This window comes from Ischnura elegans, chromosome 1, assembly GCF_921293095.1.
Source record: "Ischnura elegans chromosome 1, ioIscEleg1.1, whole genome shotgun sequence".
Taxonomy (NCBI): Eukaryota; Metazoa; Arthropoda; class Insecta; order Odonata; family Coenagrionidae; genus Ischnura; species Ischnura elegans.
This window is the reverse complement of record NC_060246.1, coordinates 1,070,941-1,091,864: the sequence shown is the minus strand read 5'-3', so window position 1 is coordinate 1,091,864 and position 20,924 is coordinate 1,070,941. Positions and strand designations below refer to the sequence as shown.

The following is a 20,924-nucleotide window of genomic DNA, read 5'->3' as shown; positions in this document are numbered from 1 at the left end:
CTATCAGGAAAAAAACACCTTTTGAAGCTTACCAACATTTATTTCCGAGAAAAATTGATAAGCAAACATTTTCAGGTATACATTCTATCAAAAGGAAGTAAATTTCCACATCAATTCGTCAAACAATATCTCTCTATAATGTCATGAAACAGACAGCCATAAAAAGCATCAATTATTCTCCTGAAAACGGATTAAATAAAAGCTAACTGTAAGTTCTTCATTTGAATTCTAGTAGGAAACAGCCACCATAGGTCTTGAATATTGAAGTCCACTGATGAATCATCTTAAGGAACAGCCTTCAAGGAGTTTCACAGACATCATATTAGCTGATAGAACAAATAATAAAAAAGGATTAGCACAAGTATAAGAACATGACCTGAAACATGACCTGAAAAGGTAGAAACCGGTTGGGTTTTTGATGCATACTGTATGGAATGCAACAAATTTTATTTTTGTGTCCATTATATATATTTATTAATTAATATGCTCATGCAGACGATAAATAACCTATGTGGCCTGTGTGTCAGCGTTTGGCGCTTCTCTTTTGTCAAAGGTCCAGTGATTGGTTGGTTTCATCCAATTGGATGAAAATTTAGAACCTGTCCTACCCATTTGGACAAAACCGTGTTTTGTACAAACCAAAGGACCAAAAGCCATAGAATGTAGATCCTGCCATGAATGTCAGTTAGTGGCTAGGAGTGACCCACTAGAACCAATAGTACGATCTGAATTGCCATGTCAACCATTGTAAGTTTGTATTTCCTTGGCCCCTAACCATCAGGTGGCAATTTGTTGATAGTGTTAGATTTGCACAGTCCTTATTTGTCTAAAGGCTTGTTCGCACGGTATGGTTTGCTAAAATCTATTTCATCAGATAATGGACCACCATTTAAAGATGCAGGATTTCAGAGGTTTCTGAAAGATTTAAATATTATCCATCATTTTTCTACACCATATTGGCCCCGGGCAAATGGAGCGGTAGAATGCCAAAACAGGAACATTATGAAAAGATTAAGGATTGCTGGCGCATAAAAGATAAGTTGGATAGAGGAACTTCTGATATACCTATCCTCATATTGAGCCACTCCCCACTTGGTAACAGGTTGCCCACCAGCAGCGTTGTTTTTAGGATGCAAGATTTGGTAAAAAAATTCCTGATTTACAGTTATGTATGCAGGTGAACCTGATATTAGCTGTAATAATTAGAGACAGGGAGTTAATGTTGAAAGATGATGGTAAATTGTATGCTCATTTAAACTGTCTTGCAAAGCCTAGTCTTGTGGAACCAGGGGATGTGGTGTTAATGAAACAATTAAGCTTGGGAAAACAAACTATCCACTCCCTTTAGACAAGATCCTGTGACCATTATAGAATCTAATGGAAATTCGGAGTTCATTTATGATAATCAAGGGAAACCTCATAGAAGGAATACTTCTCATGCTAAACCATATCTTCAGAGGGAACAAGAGAATGGGAATAAGGAAGAGAACTACAATGAGCTAACACCAAGGGAGGATATAGTACAGTTGAGGACCAAAAATACGGAATCCAGAAACCCAAAAAAAAAACAGAATCTAAAATGTTTGAAAATTCTTCTGCATAGGGTTTCGACTAGACACCTCGTGGCACCGGCCTCTGAGCCTTGTTCTGGGACGAGTAGGATGTTAGTACACTCTGTAAACATACACTAACAACCTGGGCACTTAGGGATCTCAAATATCAAGCACAAGAGCCTGAACACATTTATAAATTAATTAATTAACAAAACATACCATGAAGACCAGAAATCCAGAAACCCTTTGGTCCCAAGCTTTCTGGATTTGAGGTCCTCAACTGTAGATGGAGGAAAGAATTTGCAACCTAATCCTTTGATGGCAGGAAACAATTACAGGAAAACAGGAGACTCTCCAGGAGAGATGAGGTCAATGAGGGAATGTAATAAATCTAGTTCTTTGCAGTATTATAAAATGTAGATCACTGAATAACTAGTATTTATTTATTATTTATTTAATGAACACTCAGTATTTAACATGCGCTGATTATTTAACATATGCCAAGCTTGTAAAAAGACTTTTGATTTATCTGGAATGAAGAATGTTATTTTGGTTTATAAGTGAATTGGTGTAGTAAGTATCAGGATTTGCATTTGTTTTTGTTCAAGACTTTACGTTTATGTAAGGGTAAGAATGTCTCTTAAAGGAGAAAAGGGATGTTGAGTCCTAAGGTTTGCCACCATGCTCAGAAGTTGGGAATGAGAGTTCCGGTGTAAGAGTGATGAATAATAAAGATGGCGAGATGCAAGGTGTGCTTACACATCGTTGATACATACTCTAATAGGTGACTGATCACCCAAGCTTGGTAGTACATATACCAACTTTTATGTTATGCTTAATGGTCTAAACTACCTAAACCTCTCACAGATGTTGGACATTGAAGTTGTAAAAATTATCCATAAAATAAAACTTGGGCTCATGTCACCTTACTTAAATTAATAAACAATAATAGTGATATTCATAAATATGAGAGCAAAATTTTCATATTACTTCTCTGAGTAAATCGGGACACAAATGTTCAAAAGAACAAGCTCAGATCAGACATCAATATACATTTACATATTTTCAAATTTACTCACATTGCTGGAAGGCGGCTGTATTTCTCTTGAGGACATACAGTATATTTGGATCTGAGGGTCTACATCATTCTTTGTATCTAAATGTTCGACTCCTCCAGACAGTATTATTAGGTTTCATCTCCCAAAATTACTTCACATTAAATTACATTCACAAAGTTTCATGCTTCACTGGTTTTATATATCAGTTAATCCTGGGGAAAAATAAAGAATAATTAGTTCTCAAAGCCACTTACAGATCCAACATCAATATGCATTCATGTATTTTCAAATAGTAGCACGGTTAGACAGAAATTGTTCATGAAACATGCAGGATGTGTCAGGCTTGTCAGCAACTGGCTAGTTAGTAGGCCATTTATGACTTGGCAGGGAAAGATGGCCAATTTCTCTTGATTATCCAGATAATTTGCACTGAACCGAATCGATAAATCTCAGCAATTGTATAAGCAGATCAAATTGATAAACCTCGACATCCAATTATTTCCAGAAAATTTATTGCAAGGCATTTATTAAATAACTATTTCAATTTGTTAATTCACGCATCTGGTCTTTAAAAGCTCCCGAGTAAAACAGTCATTGGTTCCGGTCATTGATTATAATTAATTGTAATTCCCAAAATATCATATCATAGTAGAACATAGAACACTTCGAAATGGCAGAGCAAAAATGAAGTTAATTACATTAAACGCAAAATCAACCAAAGGAAATTATTGTGCGCGACATTGCGAGATACCTGTTACGCTTTATCTATGAATCCTACATAAAAAGTTAATGTTTGTCTGTGTCTGTCATACAAAAATCATCATATAAATGTGGTTTTTATCCGATCGAGCTAAAATAACGTAAAATAATATTTATCGGTTGTTTAAATTGCAATGCATTTAAATTCTTCAAGACTATTAACCCTGCAAGGCACTAATATACGCTAAAAATAGAGGCTAAGATAGAGAAAAATACACTTATTTGCGGTGTGTAGTAGGATACGATCGAGGAGTACTCCTCTCTGCTACCATGAACAAAACTTATGAACCTTGTGACGAAGAGAAATAAACAATAGCATTTTCACGCACAACGGCCAACTTCAATGCACAAAGAATTAGGCAAATTCTCTAACTCATCTCCGAGCTGCTCAAAACCAAAGGGCTTCTCAGCTAGTAATGTATATAAACAAGAAACCCAAACCAAAACATCAGGTCCATTCCAGATAAAAAAACTTAAAAATAACTTTTCAAGAGTTTGATTCTACTTCCGATAGAGCAAAACAATGTTTAAAAATATCAACTTTAAATGCGAATACTCACTGTGCCATGCGATGGACAGTAGGCGGCACACATTACTTACAAAATTAAAATTAACGTGTCCACCACATTCTGCCATCTTGGAATAAGGTCGGCTAAAAATGTTGAGCGGGATAGGTGTTTCATTTTCGACAAATGCTGTAATATGGACACGCAGTTGAAACATTTGCATTGTTATTAAACTTAATTGCTAAGATTAGTGACACTTCGGGCCTTCACCGTTATCATAACTTAGATACCATGCACAAGAAACAACTTATTCAAAAATGCAACATGTAAACATTCAGTGTACTTACCGCCGCCTTCCACAAATGGGAGTTTATAATGCCCAGTTTGGAATTTTATTTCTTCTTAGCATTATATACCGACTTAAAGCCACGCACTAAAACGATCCCTTGTCGTAAGCCATGGTGTTCACAGGTAAGTAAACGGGATCCCACTACGAGCGAGGGCACGGGATTTGTTTCAAGTCACTACTCCTGAACCATCGCTGACTTTTCTGAGCTAATAGCACCACTTTCTAGCCACTAAACTCAGTTTCGTACTGTCAAAAAATGAAACCTCCAGAAGGCCTCCTTACCACTGAGAAAATGGAAAAAAACACCACAAGTCAGGGTTTAGCCTATACTCGCCATGTTAATTTTCCTACAACTAGAAACCATGGGCACCCTCGCGCTGCCACTCGTTCAAAAGAAGAACTATTTGGTGTCGGAAGATTGAGGCAACAGCGCCCCCTACCGATTTCAATGAGAACCTTTTGGAAGATTAGTAACCAGTATATAAGGGCCATGTATGGAGCCCTTCCGCCATGTAAAAGCTTCTACTTTCCATTTAACTTGCTTTTCAATATGCCCTTGTACATTCATGCACTCAGTGAATTTTTAAAATTTTAAGAATTCTGTGAATATGGAGTCAAAGACTTGATTCAAATCCCTCAGAGATTTGATTTTGGATTGTATTCGTGAAAATTGCAGATTGAAATTGTGGAAAATCCAAAAGTGACTGATGAAACCCAGCAGTCACTGCTGAAGTCCAACAGAATTTGTTGAAATCCAACAGGAACTGTAGAAGATCCAACACTAACTGTAGACAATCCAACAGTAATTGATGAAATCCAACAGTAACTGTAGACATTCCAACAGTAATTGTTAAAATCCATCAGTAACTGTTAAAATTAAACATTAATTGTTAAAATTCAACAGGAACTGTAGAAAATCCAACAGTAACTTTTAAAATCCTACAGTAACTGTAGAAAATCCAACAGTAATTGTTAAAATCTAACAGTAACTATTAAAATCCAACAGTAACTATTAAAATCCAACAGTAACTATTAAAATCCAACAGTAACTATGAAAATCCAACAGTAACTATTAAAATCCAACAGTAACTATTAAAATCCAACTGTAACTATTAAAACTCAACAGTAACTGTAGAAAGTCCTATGGCAATTGTTAAAATCCAACAGTAACTGTTAAAATCCAACAGTAACTGTTAAAATCCAACAGTTATTGTTAAAATTCATCAGTAATTGTTAAAATTCAACAGTAACTGTAGACAATCCAACAGTAATTGTTAAAATCCAACAGTAACTGTTAAAATCTAACAGTAACTATTAAAATCCAACAGTATCTATTAAAATTCAACAGTAACTGTAGAAAGTCCTATGGCAACTGTTAAAATCCAACAGTAACTATTAAAATTCAACAGTAACTGTAGAAAGTCCTATGGCAACTGTTAAAATCCAACTGTTTTTTTGTTACTAACAAATGACAATCTATTCATTCAGCAGATGTCCCAGGAGGTCCTGGCAGCTTCCCTTGCGCAGATTGTGACTGCGTGTTCTCTAGCCGCAAGGATTTGACCAAGCACGTATACAAGACGCACCTGAGGTTCATTTGCGATCACTGCAAGAGGGTCTTCAAGCAGAAAGCTAGCCTCAAATCGCACATCATGCGGTTACACCTCAACCTGCGCAACTTTGCGTGCTCCGAGTGTGGACGCAAGTTCAGCACGGCATGAGAGGTGAGGCTCCACGTGAAGCAAGTGCACGCAAAAGGCGCAAAGGAGTCTCCCTTCTTCAAATGTGAAGAGTGCGGAAAACGGTGAGAGGTCTCTCCAAGTCACTTTCCTTTCTTTTTATTTATTTATTAACATTAAAACCGCGGACGGGACTTTTTTGTCCCATCGCCCTTTGCAAATGTTTGCCATTCATGCACTCCTGTTTTAATCCATTTGAAAGTAACTGGATCATACTAATTTTTTATGCTCTTTCGAGCTGTATCGAAAATATTGTATGATGTTTGGTTTGCGAGAAAAAAACGACGATTTACCTTGAACCGCAGGATGGGACTTTTTTGTTCCATGTGGGGCAAACATACAATTTCAGTTTTTTTCTGTAGACTTATTTTCTATTTAGCATGATAACAGTTTATTACGAAGGGGATCGATGCACAGATATCGTTATTCTGCCAGTTAGAAGTGCAGGAGGGAATAATCTCTGCACTGCGCCGGCCGTCTACTCACGCAACGCCGGCCGCGTCATCTCTGCCCGGCGTGTCTGCAGGTCTGAGATTGCAACCAACATGTCAAAATAAGTTTACTATAATCCTAGTTATACTTAATAAAACGTTTTAAACATTACCTGAACACGTGATTTGTTCACACAAGCCACAAAAAACGTCAATTATTAGTATTTTATCAATGGGACAAAAACGTCCCATGCCATGGTTTTGGTGGGCTTGGAAAGATCGGCGGTTCCAGAGTTAAACCGTCTACAGTGAGTCCTCGTTCTACGTCACCGCATTTAACGTCATTTCGCGATAACGTCACGAAAATTTTAGGACCATGATTCGTTTATCGCCCCTTCGCTTCGCGATAACGTCACATATTTTAAATTTCGCGCGAGAAAAAAGGCGAAGCGGCAGGCGTTGCAGGTTTTTTGTTTCGTGGGCGGTAATACGGTCAGTCTATTCAAAGTGTAAAACGGTGTGTATATTGTTAATTGCGATTACGGTTTTGGCAAATTTTAGCATCAGAGACATTTCCAAGAAAATGTGCAAGAGAACAATGTTCACAATAATTTTGGTTCCTGTTACTGCGACGATGTTTCAGTGATGATGATGCCCAGGCGACGCCCGCCCGCCTTAATTCGCAATTAAAACCATCTCTTCGATTTCATAATCCCAGTTTGCCCGCCCTCGCTCATTTCCGCCATTTTGATTTCGCTCCTGACCGGTCTGAAAAGAAATTCTCGTAGCGAACGTAGGGCCTATGGACTGGGGCACGGGATCCCCGGTCTGTAGCGTCTGGTAGCATTCATTGGACTGCACTCCATAGCGAAGCCGAAAAGCAAATGCGGGAAGATACAAAAATGGAGAAGGATTTAATAACGTCACTGCTGCTATTGTCGTCAATAAAGACAGGAACTCGTATTTATGCCATAGTTTGGCATTCCCACTGTAAAAAATGCCCCAGATCTGATATGCTAACATTTTTTTCGTGTAGGAATTGTGAGGTCTAGGAGCCGATATTCAATTTTTACATTGTTCTTTTGGGATATTATGCTTCGATTAACGTCATTTCGTTTGTCGTCACATTTTTCAGGAATGGTAAGTTACGTTAAACGAGGACTCACTGTACAGTCAAACCTTGATAATTCCTACTTCAAGGGACCGTCATTTTTTTCTTGCTCCCAGAGTTATCTCACTTACAAAGGTTCCAGAATGACCTCTCTAACAATAGGGTGGTTTCCTATTATTTTTTTATTGCCTAAATACAAAGATTATTACTCCTGGAGTACGTATTTCACACTTTCAGATTTTTAAATGACCATATCTGTTTTTCGCGATTGACATTGGTATTGACCATGACAAACTGCTAACATCAAATATGTTATCCATCGGAACCAAACTGAGAATTTATAAGACCATAACAAGACCTATCCTTATTTATGGAGCAGAATCATGGGTTATCGAGAAAAGAACGGAAAAGAAGTTAATAGGGTACAGTTTCCTTCAGCAAAGAAAACGAAAGCTATTGATTGCGATTCCTTACCCACCATTAGTGCGTTCATAATGTACAAATTATTTGGTTTTAGAAATCCCAGTTTAGACGAATGGCAATGGTCAATTTTAACCTCATTAGAAAAAGGCCAGATTGGCACCCATGCGATGCCACTCCACGTGACGCCACTGGGACCTAGTTTCTACACGAGTAGATAGGAGTTTTACATCGTCTGAGATTACCAATGCATGCATGAGGCACAGAGCTCAGGGAAACTTCTCTTAATAATCTCTTATTAAAACTGGCTAAGGTCGGAAAGTTTCCTTTGTTTGATAGGATATTAATAATCCTTATTTAAGGCATACACTACCTGCTAGCAGTGTACTCTGCTACCTGCTAGCAGCCTGCGTCGTATCGATGCTCATAGCCTTGCACCAAGGTGGCCTCGCATGGCAGCAGCCTGAATATGAATGATTTCACACGGTCTTTTCCCAGCATTCATACTTAGCCTTTGCGTTTTCGTGTGCTTGAAAATTTTCACTTTTCATTTACTCGCGAAAAATAGATATCATCATTTAAAAATCTAAGATCATGAAATGAGTACTGTAGGAGTAATAATCTTTCGATCTAGGCAATAAAAAATACATTATAGGAAACCACTCTATAGTAAATCTCTTTCATTAATGCCCTAACTCATTTGATGTTTTGCTTATTTCAAAGGTTTTCCCGCAAGCGTACGATGCGGATGCACGTTAATGCTGTCCACAAGGGATTGAGGCCCTTTACGTGCGCCCATTGTCAGGAACAGTTCTCGCGCAAGGACTACCTGCGCGGCCACGTGCTGTCCGTTCACTCGGAGGAGAGGAATTTCAGCTGCGAAGTTTGCACGCAGAAGTTCAAGCGGGCGGACCACCTCAAGTGTCACCGCGCAACGCACGAAGACCTGCACGACTTCAAGTGCGCAGACTGCGGGAAGGAGTACAACACGATGAATGCTCTGCGTATCCACATGAAGCAACACAGTGGAGTCACGTACAAGTGTCCCCATTGCCCAAAGGTAAGCGCAGTGCTTGTTCATTAACCCTAATACGAACGAAAGTAGTCACACATTTTATTTTATTATTTGAAAATTATTCTGTATCGATTAATGATAGTTCAAACTACAGTGGAACCTCGTTAAAGCAAGTACGGGCTATAGCGACACCCCCGCTATTATGAGGGATAGCCGATGCACCGTCAATTGACCCTATAAAGGGCGTGTTAAAAAATTCATTTTTACGAGACCCTTTCGACGTTGGCTCTCGCCATAGCGAGGGTTTCACCGCCGGAAGACTTTCATCAAGACTCCTTAACCTCTGTAATTGCTAGTGATCTGTTAGAAATGAAGTTAATGGAGTGCTCAGTCTCAAATTTATGTGGTAAACTGTCGTTCGATAAATATAATGATTGACGAAACAATGCTTTGCATGATTTTTATTCAGTGCGGCGCTTATAAATTGTTTGAATAGTTAGTCGTTATTTGAGTAAGGACAGTCAGTGATGCAAAGAAACATCACCTTTCTTCTGGATTTATGCTTACGTTTATCGGATAGATGTTAATCTGTCGTCGCACCACTCCTGTTCCTGTATATCTGTTCGCAACAGGCATATTGGCTATTATTTGCTCCACCTCCGGTAAAGCAACTATTCGCTATAGCGAGTGTTTATTAGTGCACCGTGGGGTGTCGTTATATCGAGGTTGTACTGTATTTGCTAAATTAATAATTCATTAAGTACGTATTTGCCTCTGGCTACTCTGTTTTGTTGTAAGATTAGCAAAGTTGTCCGTGTTTATTAACTACTATTTGAGCTTCTATTAATAAAGCTGGCAGCGCTCGGATTCAAATGTGCTTATTTCTGCTAATTGTGAGTAATACGATATCGTATTATTCCTGGAGTACGTATTCGAGATGATCATGTATTACTAAGGTACTATTTGACGCATCACCAGCCCACAGAGCACAAAATATCTTCAATGTCTTGGATATCTTAACCCTAATGCGGGCAAGGTGAGTCTCTTGGACTTATCGCATCATCTTTTTGAGAATTTTATCATGTTATTGAAATGTCAGCATATTGTAAATTTTTTACTTCTTCCAATTGTATATATCCTATAAATTAGAGTCAATCAAACTTGAATGAACTGGGAGACCGCAATAAACCAAAAATTCATAAAATATTTCTACGCCATTTTTATTGTTTTGTTTAATTTTTCTTTGAATGCTTAACTATTTTAAAACTTATATTAAAATCTTTACACTCCCAATTACGAACCAATTTGTCATAAAAAATTGTGATTTGAAGCAGGATCAAAAAACTGATGCCAAAAACACTAATTGAGTTATAATTATTATATTTATGTATCCATATTTCGCCAGATTCAAAAAAGGCCTTAAATGTTAAAGTTGGAAGGCTAAGTAGTAAGTAGCCATGAAATTTATCCCGCTTATTCCTTTTCTTGATGCATTCTTAGGTAAGTGGCGTGCGGTCTCACAGGCCGCTAATCGAGTTCAATTGCAAATTTACAGAAATTAATAAAAATGAATGTTAAATTTTAAGAGTGGGATGTCCTTGTTATGCAAAAATATGAAGCTAACGAGAATTATAGATATTTTGAAATCTTAATTTTGAAAATATTCACAATTTTAGAAACGCAGCGGTCTCTCAGACCACACGTCACCGGTTTAAGGGTTAAAAATCTTGAATAAGCCGCGAATTTTATCTACTGTGAAAAAAAAACCTGGAAATAGTTGTGAAATTCTTCGTAAAGCCTTAAAGAAATCTCTCAACCTTGAATTTAGAACTATGATTAATGGATCAAAAGAAAAATTATATATGTATTTAAATCAGGGGTGCCGTGTTATTTGGGGAGGGGGGGGCGTCTTGCCTCAAAAATAGTTTTATATAACAGGGGTCCCGCCCCGGGAAATTTTAATAATGGTGTGTGTTTTAAAGTTTTTTTTTATCACATTCAATGCAGGCCCAATTTTCATGGAAGTCGTCAGAATCGGCCGATAAAATGAGAAAGAGAAATAGAGAGAGGTTTTCGTTCCATAATTACAACCTTTTACAGTAAAACCTTTATTTCGTGAACCTCTTTACATCATATACCTCCATACATCTACATCTACATAATACCCCGCAAGCCGCCTAAAAGGCGTGTGGCAGGCGGTGTTAGGACACCAGCCATTTACAGCTAAAAAAAATTAAGTACAGGCGGTCCTCAACTTTCGTACACTCGACTTTCGTACAACGTGCACTTTCGTACGTTCAAAATTGACACCTTTTACTTGACTTTCGTACGCTAAATTCGGACTTTCGGACGTTGGTCCGTAATTTTTTAAAAAGTCCCGCGAAATTCCCGACCAGTTTAGAAAACGTAATCAAATAATGAATTGAAATGTTTATTATAAGAATTAACAGTAATAAATTTGTGGTTAGGAGCCAATAGCTACTATTAAGTATGCAAAAGATAGATATTTGTTTCTGACACCCACGGAATTTTAGCGGCAGCAGGCCTAACCGCCATTTATGTCGCCCTCTATCGCTCAGTGACGAGAAAAAAAGAAAAACAAGGGTCTTAGCCCGTTTCCAAAATAACCTTCGTGAGTTAATATTTCGAGTTACTTCGTATTTTCAACAGAATGTGCTATATTTTCACTGAGATTCAATTACGATCATAAATAACGTAGGATGTGATTATCTTCTGGCGAATATTTGAAGTAAATTCTGTTTGAGTTCTCCGTCCGACTACTGTGTTCCATCATCTTCGCAGACGTTGCCAAAAAAGACTTAATTCTTCATCAGGACTCTATTCTTCATACCGGGTGTGAGGTGACCTGTTCATATAGTACGTTTCTCTCCTTTTATGCCGACAGGAGCAAGGTTCCAACCGGAAAACGACAGGAGAAACATCTTACAGTATCGGAGAAATGTAGATAGGAACGTTATTATCCACATTGATTGTTTTCCTACAAGAGACGTTTTATCATTTCTCCACGTGGTTAAGTATTGGTTCGCTAGCGTGAATTCCCAAAAAATGACACGCAAAAACCTGTTCCGTCACCTCATTTAGTTTTCGTGTTCCTTTCTCCGCCGTATTGAAAGTTAGGCAAAGGATCATTTACATAGAGAAAAGATTTTCTCAGTTTTAGCACTTAAAAATAGTCGCGCCATAATCGTAAATAAATATAGTGTGGAAAGAGCAAAGAAAATAATTTGAATTGAAAAGTCAGCTGAGAAGAAGAGAGACAATTATAAGCGCGGCACCATTTTCCAGATAGTGGAAGATACTTCTTCCGCCTCTCTCCAGTTAATAACTTCCCCCCGTTGCAGGTAAAGATGAACCATGCCCTTCTCCACAATCGGGGAACGTTCCCAGTGGGTGGGGTGAATAAGAGTGGGATGGGGATTGCCTGAGGGAAGAAGTGTGGTCAGCACAAGGACTGGTGAAGGGGGCAGGACAAAGAAGGGTGGGGAAATGGCCTTCAGCTCTGCCTCAGTCTACTTTTGGGGGCCGTATTTTTTTGCGACGCACACAAGCTCAGTCTCCTTAGGGAGGGAGTGAATGGGAAATGCTGGGGAAGGAGGGGTTTGGGATGCGTAAGGTGGGTGTCAGCAAGATCAGCCAAAGGCGGCAGGAGGGAAGGGAAGGCTTTGGAAAGACAGAACCCCAGCATGGGAGAACGGGGAAGCACGTGAGAAGAGAGTTCATGGTTAGACTTGGAAGTGCGTCTTCATTACGAGAAGCCTGAAATATAAATTGGCGGTAAATAGAGCCCAGTACTTAAGATATTTAAGTTGTTCATTCATAAAGGCCAATATATACACGGAAAGATATTATGGCGCGGATTTCTTGTATCAACGTCCATTTCGGGATGTTATTAATTTCTGTTCCCATTTATAAAAGTAGCAAATAGATTTGAAAGAATGATAATCAAGAATAAAAATATATAAATCGATATCCAAACGCACATGAGCAAAATAGATGAATGTATACATACCGATCCATCGCAAGTAATACCGCTCAAGCTCCTTCCGGTATAGGACTTAAAAATCCTGGATAATGCCTTGGTCCAAGGGCTGGGACTTGCTAGTCGAATTCGGGGGTAAAAAGAGGACTCGAACATTAGCCAATTTTAGATCTTCCACGTATTTATGAACGGTGGCATTATCCATTATTAAAACAATTTTGCTGTTCTCTCCAGCAATTTTTCTCTGTAGACGTATAACCGTTTGCTGGAAAATTTCTCGGGTCATCCAGCTGTTTTTATTTGCATGGTAAAAAACGGGGAGGGCTTCCAATTTTACATGTTTTAAGCACCGTGGCCTTTCAAATTTCCCAATGACAACGGGCTTATTTTGTCCGTGCCCGTTTGGTTGACGCACAGCCCCACAGTAACACACACTTTACTCTTTTTCCCCCCATGGCACCTTTGCCCTTTGAAACCCAGGGTTGTGTCAGGTAATGCATTAAAAAATAGCCCAGTTTCAGGGGCCAGCGAGGGTGAGCTCGTCGAGGAAGGCGTCCCAGATTAGGGACCCTTCGAAGTGCTTCGGCGAAAAGTAGTCAAGTAGTCTTCGAAGTACGTTCACAGCAGTGCAAAGGGTTAATTAGGGGTGTACGAAATACTCCGCGCGACCTTCCTGACATGTTAAACTACGAATTATTGTCGATGCTATGTTTACGAACAGGCACGTAAATAGGGGCATAATGTCAGCCGCGATATTTTAACTGAACTCCTACTCCCCCTAAATTCCCACAGTGAGATTTTTGGCGACCCATTTCTCTCCAAAGTTGCATTATCATTTACGATTTCGCACTTTTGATGGACCACAGTTGGAAGCGCTGATTTTTTAGCTACTTACGCCGGCGTAACTAGTTTTGGTGACAAATTTTTCGCCGTAGTTCGTATAAACGAATGCCATTTGCTCCTAGGGACCGAGCCGTGGTTCGTAAATTCAAAAAATTTCGTATAATCGAAACTTCGTATAATCGAATAGCGCCATGTATTTAGCATAGGCTTTTCACCGGGACCGCAATATCACTTCGTATAATCGAAAACTTCGTAAAATCCTGCTTCGTAAAATCAAGAGTTTACTGTAGTTATATATATTGCTATATTATCGCGTATGTTGAACAACCGAGTGATTTCCTACCTTGTGTGCTATTTTGTTTTACGAAAATTATGTATTTGCAGGAGATATACGTGCATCTTGAATCCGTACAGACAGGTTACATTTTGGCATCATTTCATATCCAATCATTATGGCCTCCGGAGTATATTTTTTACATTTGATCATCATTTTGGAATCCATTTTGTATATTTAGCACCACCGCGGTACCTTTTTGGCTTCCTGCGCTGTTGCCAAATATGTCTATCTTATAAACCTCGCTCTTGCTTGTTATTTTTGTAGTATATAGCTGTTATTGCATTCAATAGGTGAAATTATTCCAATTAACTATTAACTACTGTTAACTAAACGTAATATTACTGTAAAAAAAGATTAAAGTCATCATGGGAGTGAACTTCGTGAAACTAGGATTCTAAAAGTTAGCCAAAATCATTAAATGAGTTAATTAAACTCCATTTCGGAAGAAGCATATCTAAACCCTTGGTTTTTATAAAGCCAAGGACACGACGCACAGTGGGCTAAAATTGAAAAAAGCTGGCCAAATATCGGAGGTCTTAAGTATTATTAAATTAAGGAAGGTTTTTATCAACGGTGTGTTGTAAAGATGCAATCAAACTTATTTAGGATGACGTATGCCACAATCTTGTTTAGGAGCACAATATCAATTAAAAATAGGCAAAAGTGATGCGGGAAGCAAACTCGCCAGGGGATCATGGACCTTCTGGTACGGAAATATCAAGGGAAAAATATAATTTTAGCTTAGAATGTCGCTGTTTTCAGACAACAAGCTGAGAAAACCGTATCATTTATTTCACGTCCACTCGATACGGCCCTCAAAATTACAGAAAAGGGGGTAATTAGGTCCTCAGATATTCCTGAAAAGGGATTTTACATGAGTCTGTGTTAGTATTGTCGATTACTTATTATAAATTCTCTCAACAATAATTCCATTTGAACGATTTAATAAGGAAATCTGAAGAAACTGCGAGAGAAATCTCCATATAATGAGTGAAGAGTGAATACGTGAGGCTAAAATGTCGATTGAATGTCAATTTAAATGGAATTAATATATTATTGAGTGTACTTATGCGAAGTTCTTTCAAAAGATTCCGAGATTTCTCACGATGATGTAAGGCTAAATCAATTTCTCCAGATGTTGTCCCCCCATCTGTCAGAATATCCTTCAGCAATGCTACGTTAGTTTTCAGAGGTTTTCCCTTCCTTTCATCATCAAGTCATCGGAGTAAGTGAAAGCTATCATGAAAGAAAATTTATATAGCATCCTTCTGAAAGGTCGTACGATTATACCCCGAGAAAAATATTGGCTTCACTATCTTGAAAGACGCGTATTCGCTAGCATTGAGGCTAGAACAAACTCTATCTCCCATTTACAAGGTTCAAGCTCTTATAAAAAAGGTATGCCGCGGCTCGTTGATGTCCCGTTCTTATATTAATCCATCGGAGTCGCGAGGAAGTACCTCCTATTAAACGGCCTTAAATATCCTATTACATTTAATATGAAAGCAAATTTCAGAAATCACTCATTTTGCTGGCTGATTCCAATAATTTCATGTGCACGGATAGCTATTCCAATGGCTGCGTTCGTTGGCATATCAGCGTCGACGGCATTTTACCACGTTTGCTCCTTTCGTAAAGATAGACTTTATCGTACCCCGGGCGTTGGGAAATGTCCCAGACGTACCCAAAGAACGTTTTGTGGCGACAATATTTAAAGCGATTCTATTCACATGTAAATGATGATTCTGCTTTTATCTTTTGAAAGTGCTTTTGTATTTTTAGCGTGGTGCCTTTGTTTTTGTTTTGCGATATTGCCTTCATGGTTATCCATTCCGTAGGACGGGTAAAAATAATTCATTAATATGACAAAATAACTTTTTGTTTATATTCCGCTATAACTAGAGTGAATTAACGCCTTTCACAAGCTGTATTTTACTATTTTTATTTACTTTTTACTAGCTCCAGCTGGAATCTACCACTCCTATAGGGGTGTTGCTAGTAATTATTTAATATATTCGACAGTATCCAGCGCTTTTTAAATTACTCTTTCATTATATCAAACGGCTTTTTGACTTTACTACGTATTTTCCTGAAAATTAATGAAAATGACATGGAGATACTTGTTATATAAATTAACCTCGCTAATCAATAGCTTAAATATTCCTTCAACGCAACCTTTTTGTTCAGCTGTAGATAATGGCGGTATCTATACGGAAAACTCAGGAGGGCGCTGGACTAACCTATTCAATTGAAGGTCTTGAATATTCTTTAAATGATCTACAATCGGGAACAAAACTACTCGTGGGCAGCCTTGTTTTACCGAATTCCTAGGAGTACTGTACAACGACATGTCTCTGGAACCCTGGGGAAATGAGACACATCTCAACGCCCAAGTAAGGGTGATGGGTTTTGACTTCCTATTTCTCTGCTGCTGAGGAAAAGGAATTTGTCAATGCAATAAACGTTATGGAAAAAATGGCTTTGGACGTCATTAGCAAAAATATTGAACAAATCGCGTTCACCTAATATATTGTCGAAAATCGTTGAGAAAGGAGAGGGAAAAGGGGTACAGATCATCAACTGCTTGTAAGAGCATTTCTTTCGGTAAGGAAGTGGCTGAGTGATATTTTTAAAATTTGTGCAAAACAGATTATTGTGTTGCAGTGACTTTTAAACCTTACCTGCGAAGGAAACGAAAATAACCTTCATTACACCCATGCCTCGTATAGCGCAAGGGATGCGTTCCTTGGGATCTTTGCGCTATACGAAAATGCGTTATATGAAAGCGTTTTAACAATGGGAAGATAGGGATGCGTTCCTGGTGGCATAGGCGTTGGGTATTGAATTTCCTCTAAACCATATATATTCCTATTAACAGACTTAGAAAACCTTTTTCATAAAAACATTTATAATTTAAAATAGCTTTAAAGATAGTAGGCATGCATTCAAAGATTTTTGTTCACGTAAAAAAAAATCGTACGAGCTTTAGAAATTCCCTCCTGTTGTTCGGGTGGGATAACCTCTGCTATCTCAGGGGTTCATAACGCATTGCCGGCAGTTGACAAATTTTCAAACCAACCTAGAAACATTTACTGCCTTATCTAGGCCCCTTTTTCGCCCATCCGAATACCAGGCTATTGCTTATTTGAATACCATTTCATTGCTCGCCGAGTGTGTGAATGTAGAATCAGAGCTGGCTTAAATTTGAAGTTCCGTTAGGCATTAGCAGCTACGTGAAATAGTGTTTAAATGCCATGAAATCTGACGCAGTTTTCCTTCCCTGAAAATGAATGAACGAGATTGCATTCTTTTCCGAAACAATATCGTCTCGTCAGCACTAAAAACTAATTTAGGAAGAAAGGAGCCACTTTCAATCACAGCTTGGAGTTAATCAGAAAATGTTGCGGCGACTCCGCAATCAACACTTGCAGATTCACCTGATATCGCCGCACTGAAAATACTTGCTTGCCGTGTAAAACACTGAAAGCAACCGGATTTTTCACTAAATGTCTCGGAGCGATTACCAACCTTGCCTATTCGTATTTCAAAATGAACTTTCCGTATGTGCTGAGCGCTTGGCGGAAGTGGGTGCAGCTGAGATCACTAATGTTTTAACTTCGTCTTTATTCAGAATAAGACATCGCGAGTTTAACCTTCCGCGCAATATTGCTTTCACGCTCTCCATTTTCAAAGCAATTTACCTCTTACAATTTCTCTTCTAGGTTTATGGTTTTCCTTGATAACTTCTTGATTTTTCTACCTGCATTCCTGTTTTTTGCCATTTTTCTCTGGGCGTTTACTCTTTATGGCTTTATCGAAATGACCTCCTACTGCGGAACTGTATTCCTAATACGCAGAGGGCCTAAGACTGCTGAGAGGGAACGAAGCTTTTGTGTTTGAGACTCTATAGCAGACCCTTTTGTGTGTTGATGCTTTTCAAAACAACTCCACCACCCCTCTATTTCTCCCCCGTGATTACCGATGACCTTGAGGGCTGAAGCGTAGACCCTCTCCCTGGAAGTCAATCGCCCGATAGCCTATGATGACGAAAATTACGTCTCAAACCTTATTACTTTCTTTTAACTCACTTCCACTAGCTCCAGGCATAGTTAATGATCTAAATTAACAATTGTCATTCTGTTAAGGATACGAGGTAAACTACTTCGGTAGGCCGGCTATATGGACTCAATGACGAGTAATGCTTTTGGCCATTGCTCAGCAATGGATTTCGAATAATGTATAAACAAAAAAGATGAAGCAAGCAGTACTATTAATATGCGTAAAATTGTAGCAATTTCGTGCGTACTTAGCGCAAGTTAACCTTTTATCGTGGGAGCGTTAAATTTTTTTTTATTAGGCTACACTGCGTTGGGATGTTTCCCCGAAGAATTAATTTTCGCTATATCAGAATTGCGCTATACGAGGCATGGGTGTACTTGGAAGATTCTTTTCTGATTCAAAATGACGACTCCATTTGTAAGAGAGAATTCTGATAAACCGATTTAAGAATGTGATATGTGACTGAAAATCTATGGAATGAAATTCATTGAAATGAAAGGCGGAAAATAGGAGTACAAATGAAGCATTTTAAATGCCATCGAAACTTAAATCGTGGAACTTGGTCTATAAGAATTTTTGAAACTGGAACTATTAGCAGGATTTAAGTGACAATTTTATGCTATTATCCCCCAGTTCAATCTATTATTTCAACTTATCCCTTTATCTTATTTTGTGTGAATTTTTCTACATCGATTATAATTAAAATCACGAAGTGTTAAAAAATACATTATTTTTACGTTGCTGATAATATCTGAAGGCTGAACAGTGGGGTCTACATGATATTATTTGCTTGTTTCCTATGAATGCCGCTACTGACATTCTGCGAGCAAATGGAATAAATGAATCACATTTGCCGTACGTGCGTAGTAAAAATATTCTTTCCGAATTTTTCAGGGCTATGTAGAGGAATACCTTTGGAATCTTCAACCAATTAAAAACTAATTTAATGTCCATCTTCGAGAGTACTTTCATTATTACGAGTGAAATGTTGCTAATTAGGTCTTTTTGTCACGAAAAATTCATTAAATTCGAAAATAAATTGAATCCGCTATAAGTGAGATTAATAGTACCTTTGGGGTACCATTCTTTAGAAAAAACAGGCTTGATTTTCCAAATTATCCATTTTCTTGTAATGAAATCAGACGCATCATTAAATGTGGATGAGATCCTCAGGGAATGAGGCTCTGATTTTTCAAAATATATTTCTATTTCCAGCTGAATAAATTTCGTTCTCTTATGTATATGATGCGTTAGTCTTGGCCAAAGGGTTGCGGAGCCGTGGGAAGAAATGTTTAACTATTCCAAAGAATGAGTTAGTAAAAGGACTAAGAACCAATGCCTCACGAAGAAAGCACTTCGGTTCACAGCCACCCCGGAATTACTTTGGCTTGTAGATCTACTACCATTGTTACAATGAGAAAAGCGAATGTTTGTAATTCTCGCCAATTATTTCTTATCGAAATACAAATGCTAAGAGAGAAAATCTGACGTTAGTGACGAGATCATTCTTCCTACAGAACAAGTATTAGGAGCATAAATAACAGTGGTACAAGTTTCTATGATTAATGGAATGCAATTTCAAGTTTCGTGGGTTTTTGTACGTATGTTAAGGAACAAACAGCTCTTACAAGTGGTTACGTTGGAGCATAATTCCAGAATATCTTACTAAAATCGTCTAACACCCAAACCTGTAGAGTGGTAGATAAAACTGTAGATGCGCCGTATGGAATTGCTACATCAGACCATGTTACTGACGCTGACATATAGATAAAATGAATCACTAATGTTATTTAAGATCGATGTGTTTAATGTTATCTCGTATCTCATTCATTTTTAAATTGATAGTCACCCAATTTGCTTTTTACTCAAAACACGTGAGTATTATGCGTAGGTACTTGTACAAAATGGACATGAATTACCCAATAAACCTCAAAACCATTGCATAAAATAAAATAAATATTTTTTACCGGTCTAGGGGAACCCCTTCCACTCACCCACATTTTCTCCTACGTCCTCCCGCTCTGCCCCCTTCCAACGAAATAAAAATAGATTTGAGATCCCGAGTCACTCCGCCTCTGCCACCTTCCCTCGCTTTTTGGCTTTATTTTTTTCTATCGTCCTGCTTTCCTTTCGTCTGGGAAGCGCTCATATTTCACGTTCCCGTCTGCGAACCGCTCGTATTTCACGTTCCCACGAATATAGCGTTGCTTTTTCGATGCATACGACATACGGGAACCTCAAAATCATGAGTCACTCCTCCCCTGCCCCCTTCCTTTGCTCTTTGACTTTCATTTATTTTTTCAAGCTTCCTGCCTTCCCTTCGTCTGAGAATCGCTCTTATTTTTCGTTCCCACGAATACAGCGTTAGTTTTTCGATTCATACGACATGCGGGGACCTTCAGATCGTGAGTCTCTCCTCCCATGCCTCCTCCCTCTGCTATTAGGCCTTCTTTTATTTTATTGTAATAAAGAAAATATGCGAGTGGCTATATGATTAAGAACATAGGTATCCAATTATACTTTTAGAGGATAGTAAAATCAGCCGCATTCATTATTTCTCTTGATTTTTTGCGCAAAATATTAATACTGAAAAGACGGCTTTCCTGATACACTAATCCTACAGGTTTGGATGTTACACCCTAAACCCTTTTGGGCGGGGAGATTTGGATGCGCCATCAATAATCATGCGACGTCAGAACCAACTCTTTGGATGTGAGAACCAAAGGCAAAGAATGTCACACCAA

General features: G+C 38.4%; 1 protein-coding gene across 1 annotated transcript in view; it reads left to right on the top strand.

Moving 5' to 3' along the window:
* Positions 1–4,334: 4,334 nt before the first annotated feature.
* Positions 4,335–20,924, top strand: part of LOC124154128 (zinc finger protein 497-like) — a 30,965-nt gene continuing 14,375 nt past the window's right edge. The window contains exons 1-3 of the mRNA XM_046527665.1: positions 4,335–4,347; positions 5,714–5,926; positions 8,699–8,986. Coding sequence (XP_046383621.1) covers positions 4,335–4,347; positions 5,714–5,926; positions 8,699–8,986 — 514 coding nt within the window. The remainder of the gene's footprint in view (positions 4,348–5,713; positions 5,927–8,698; positions 8,987–20,924) is intronic.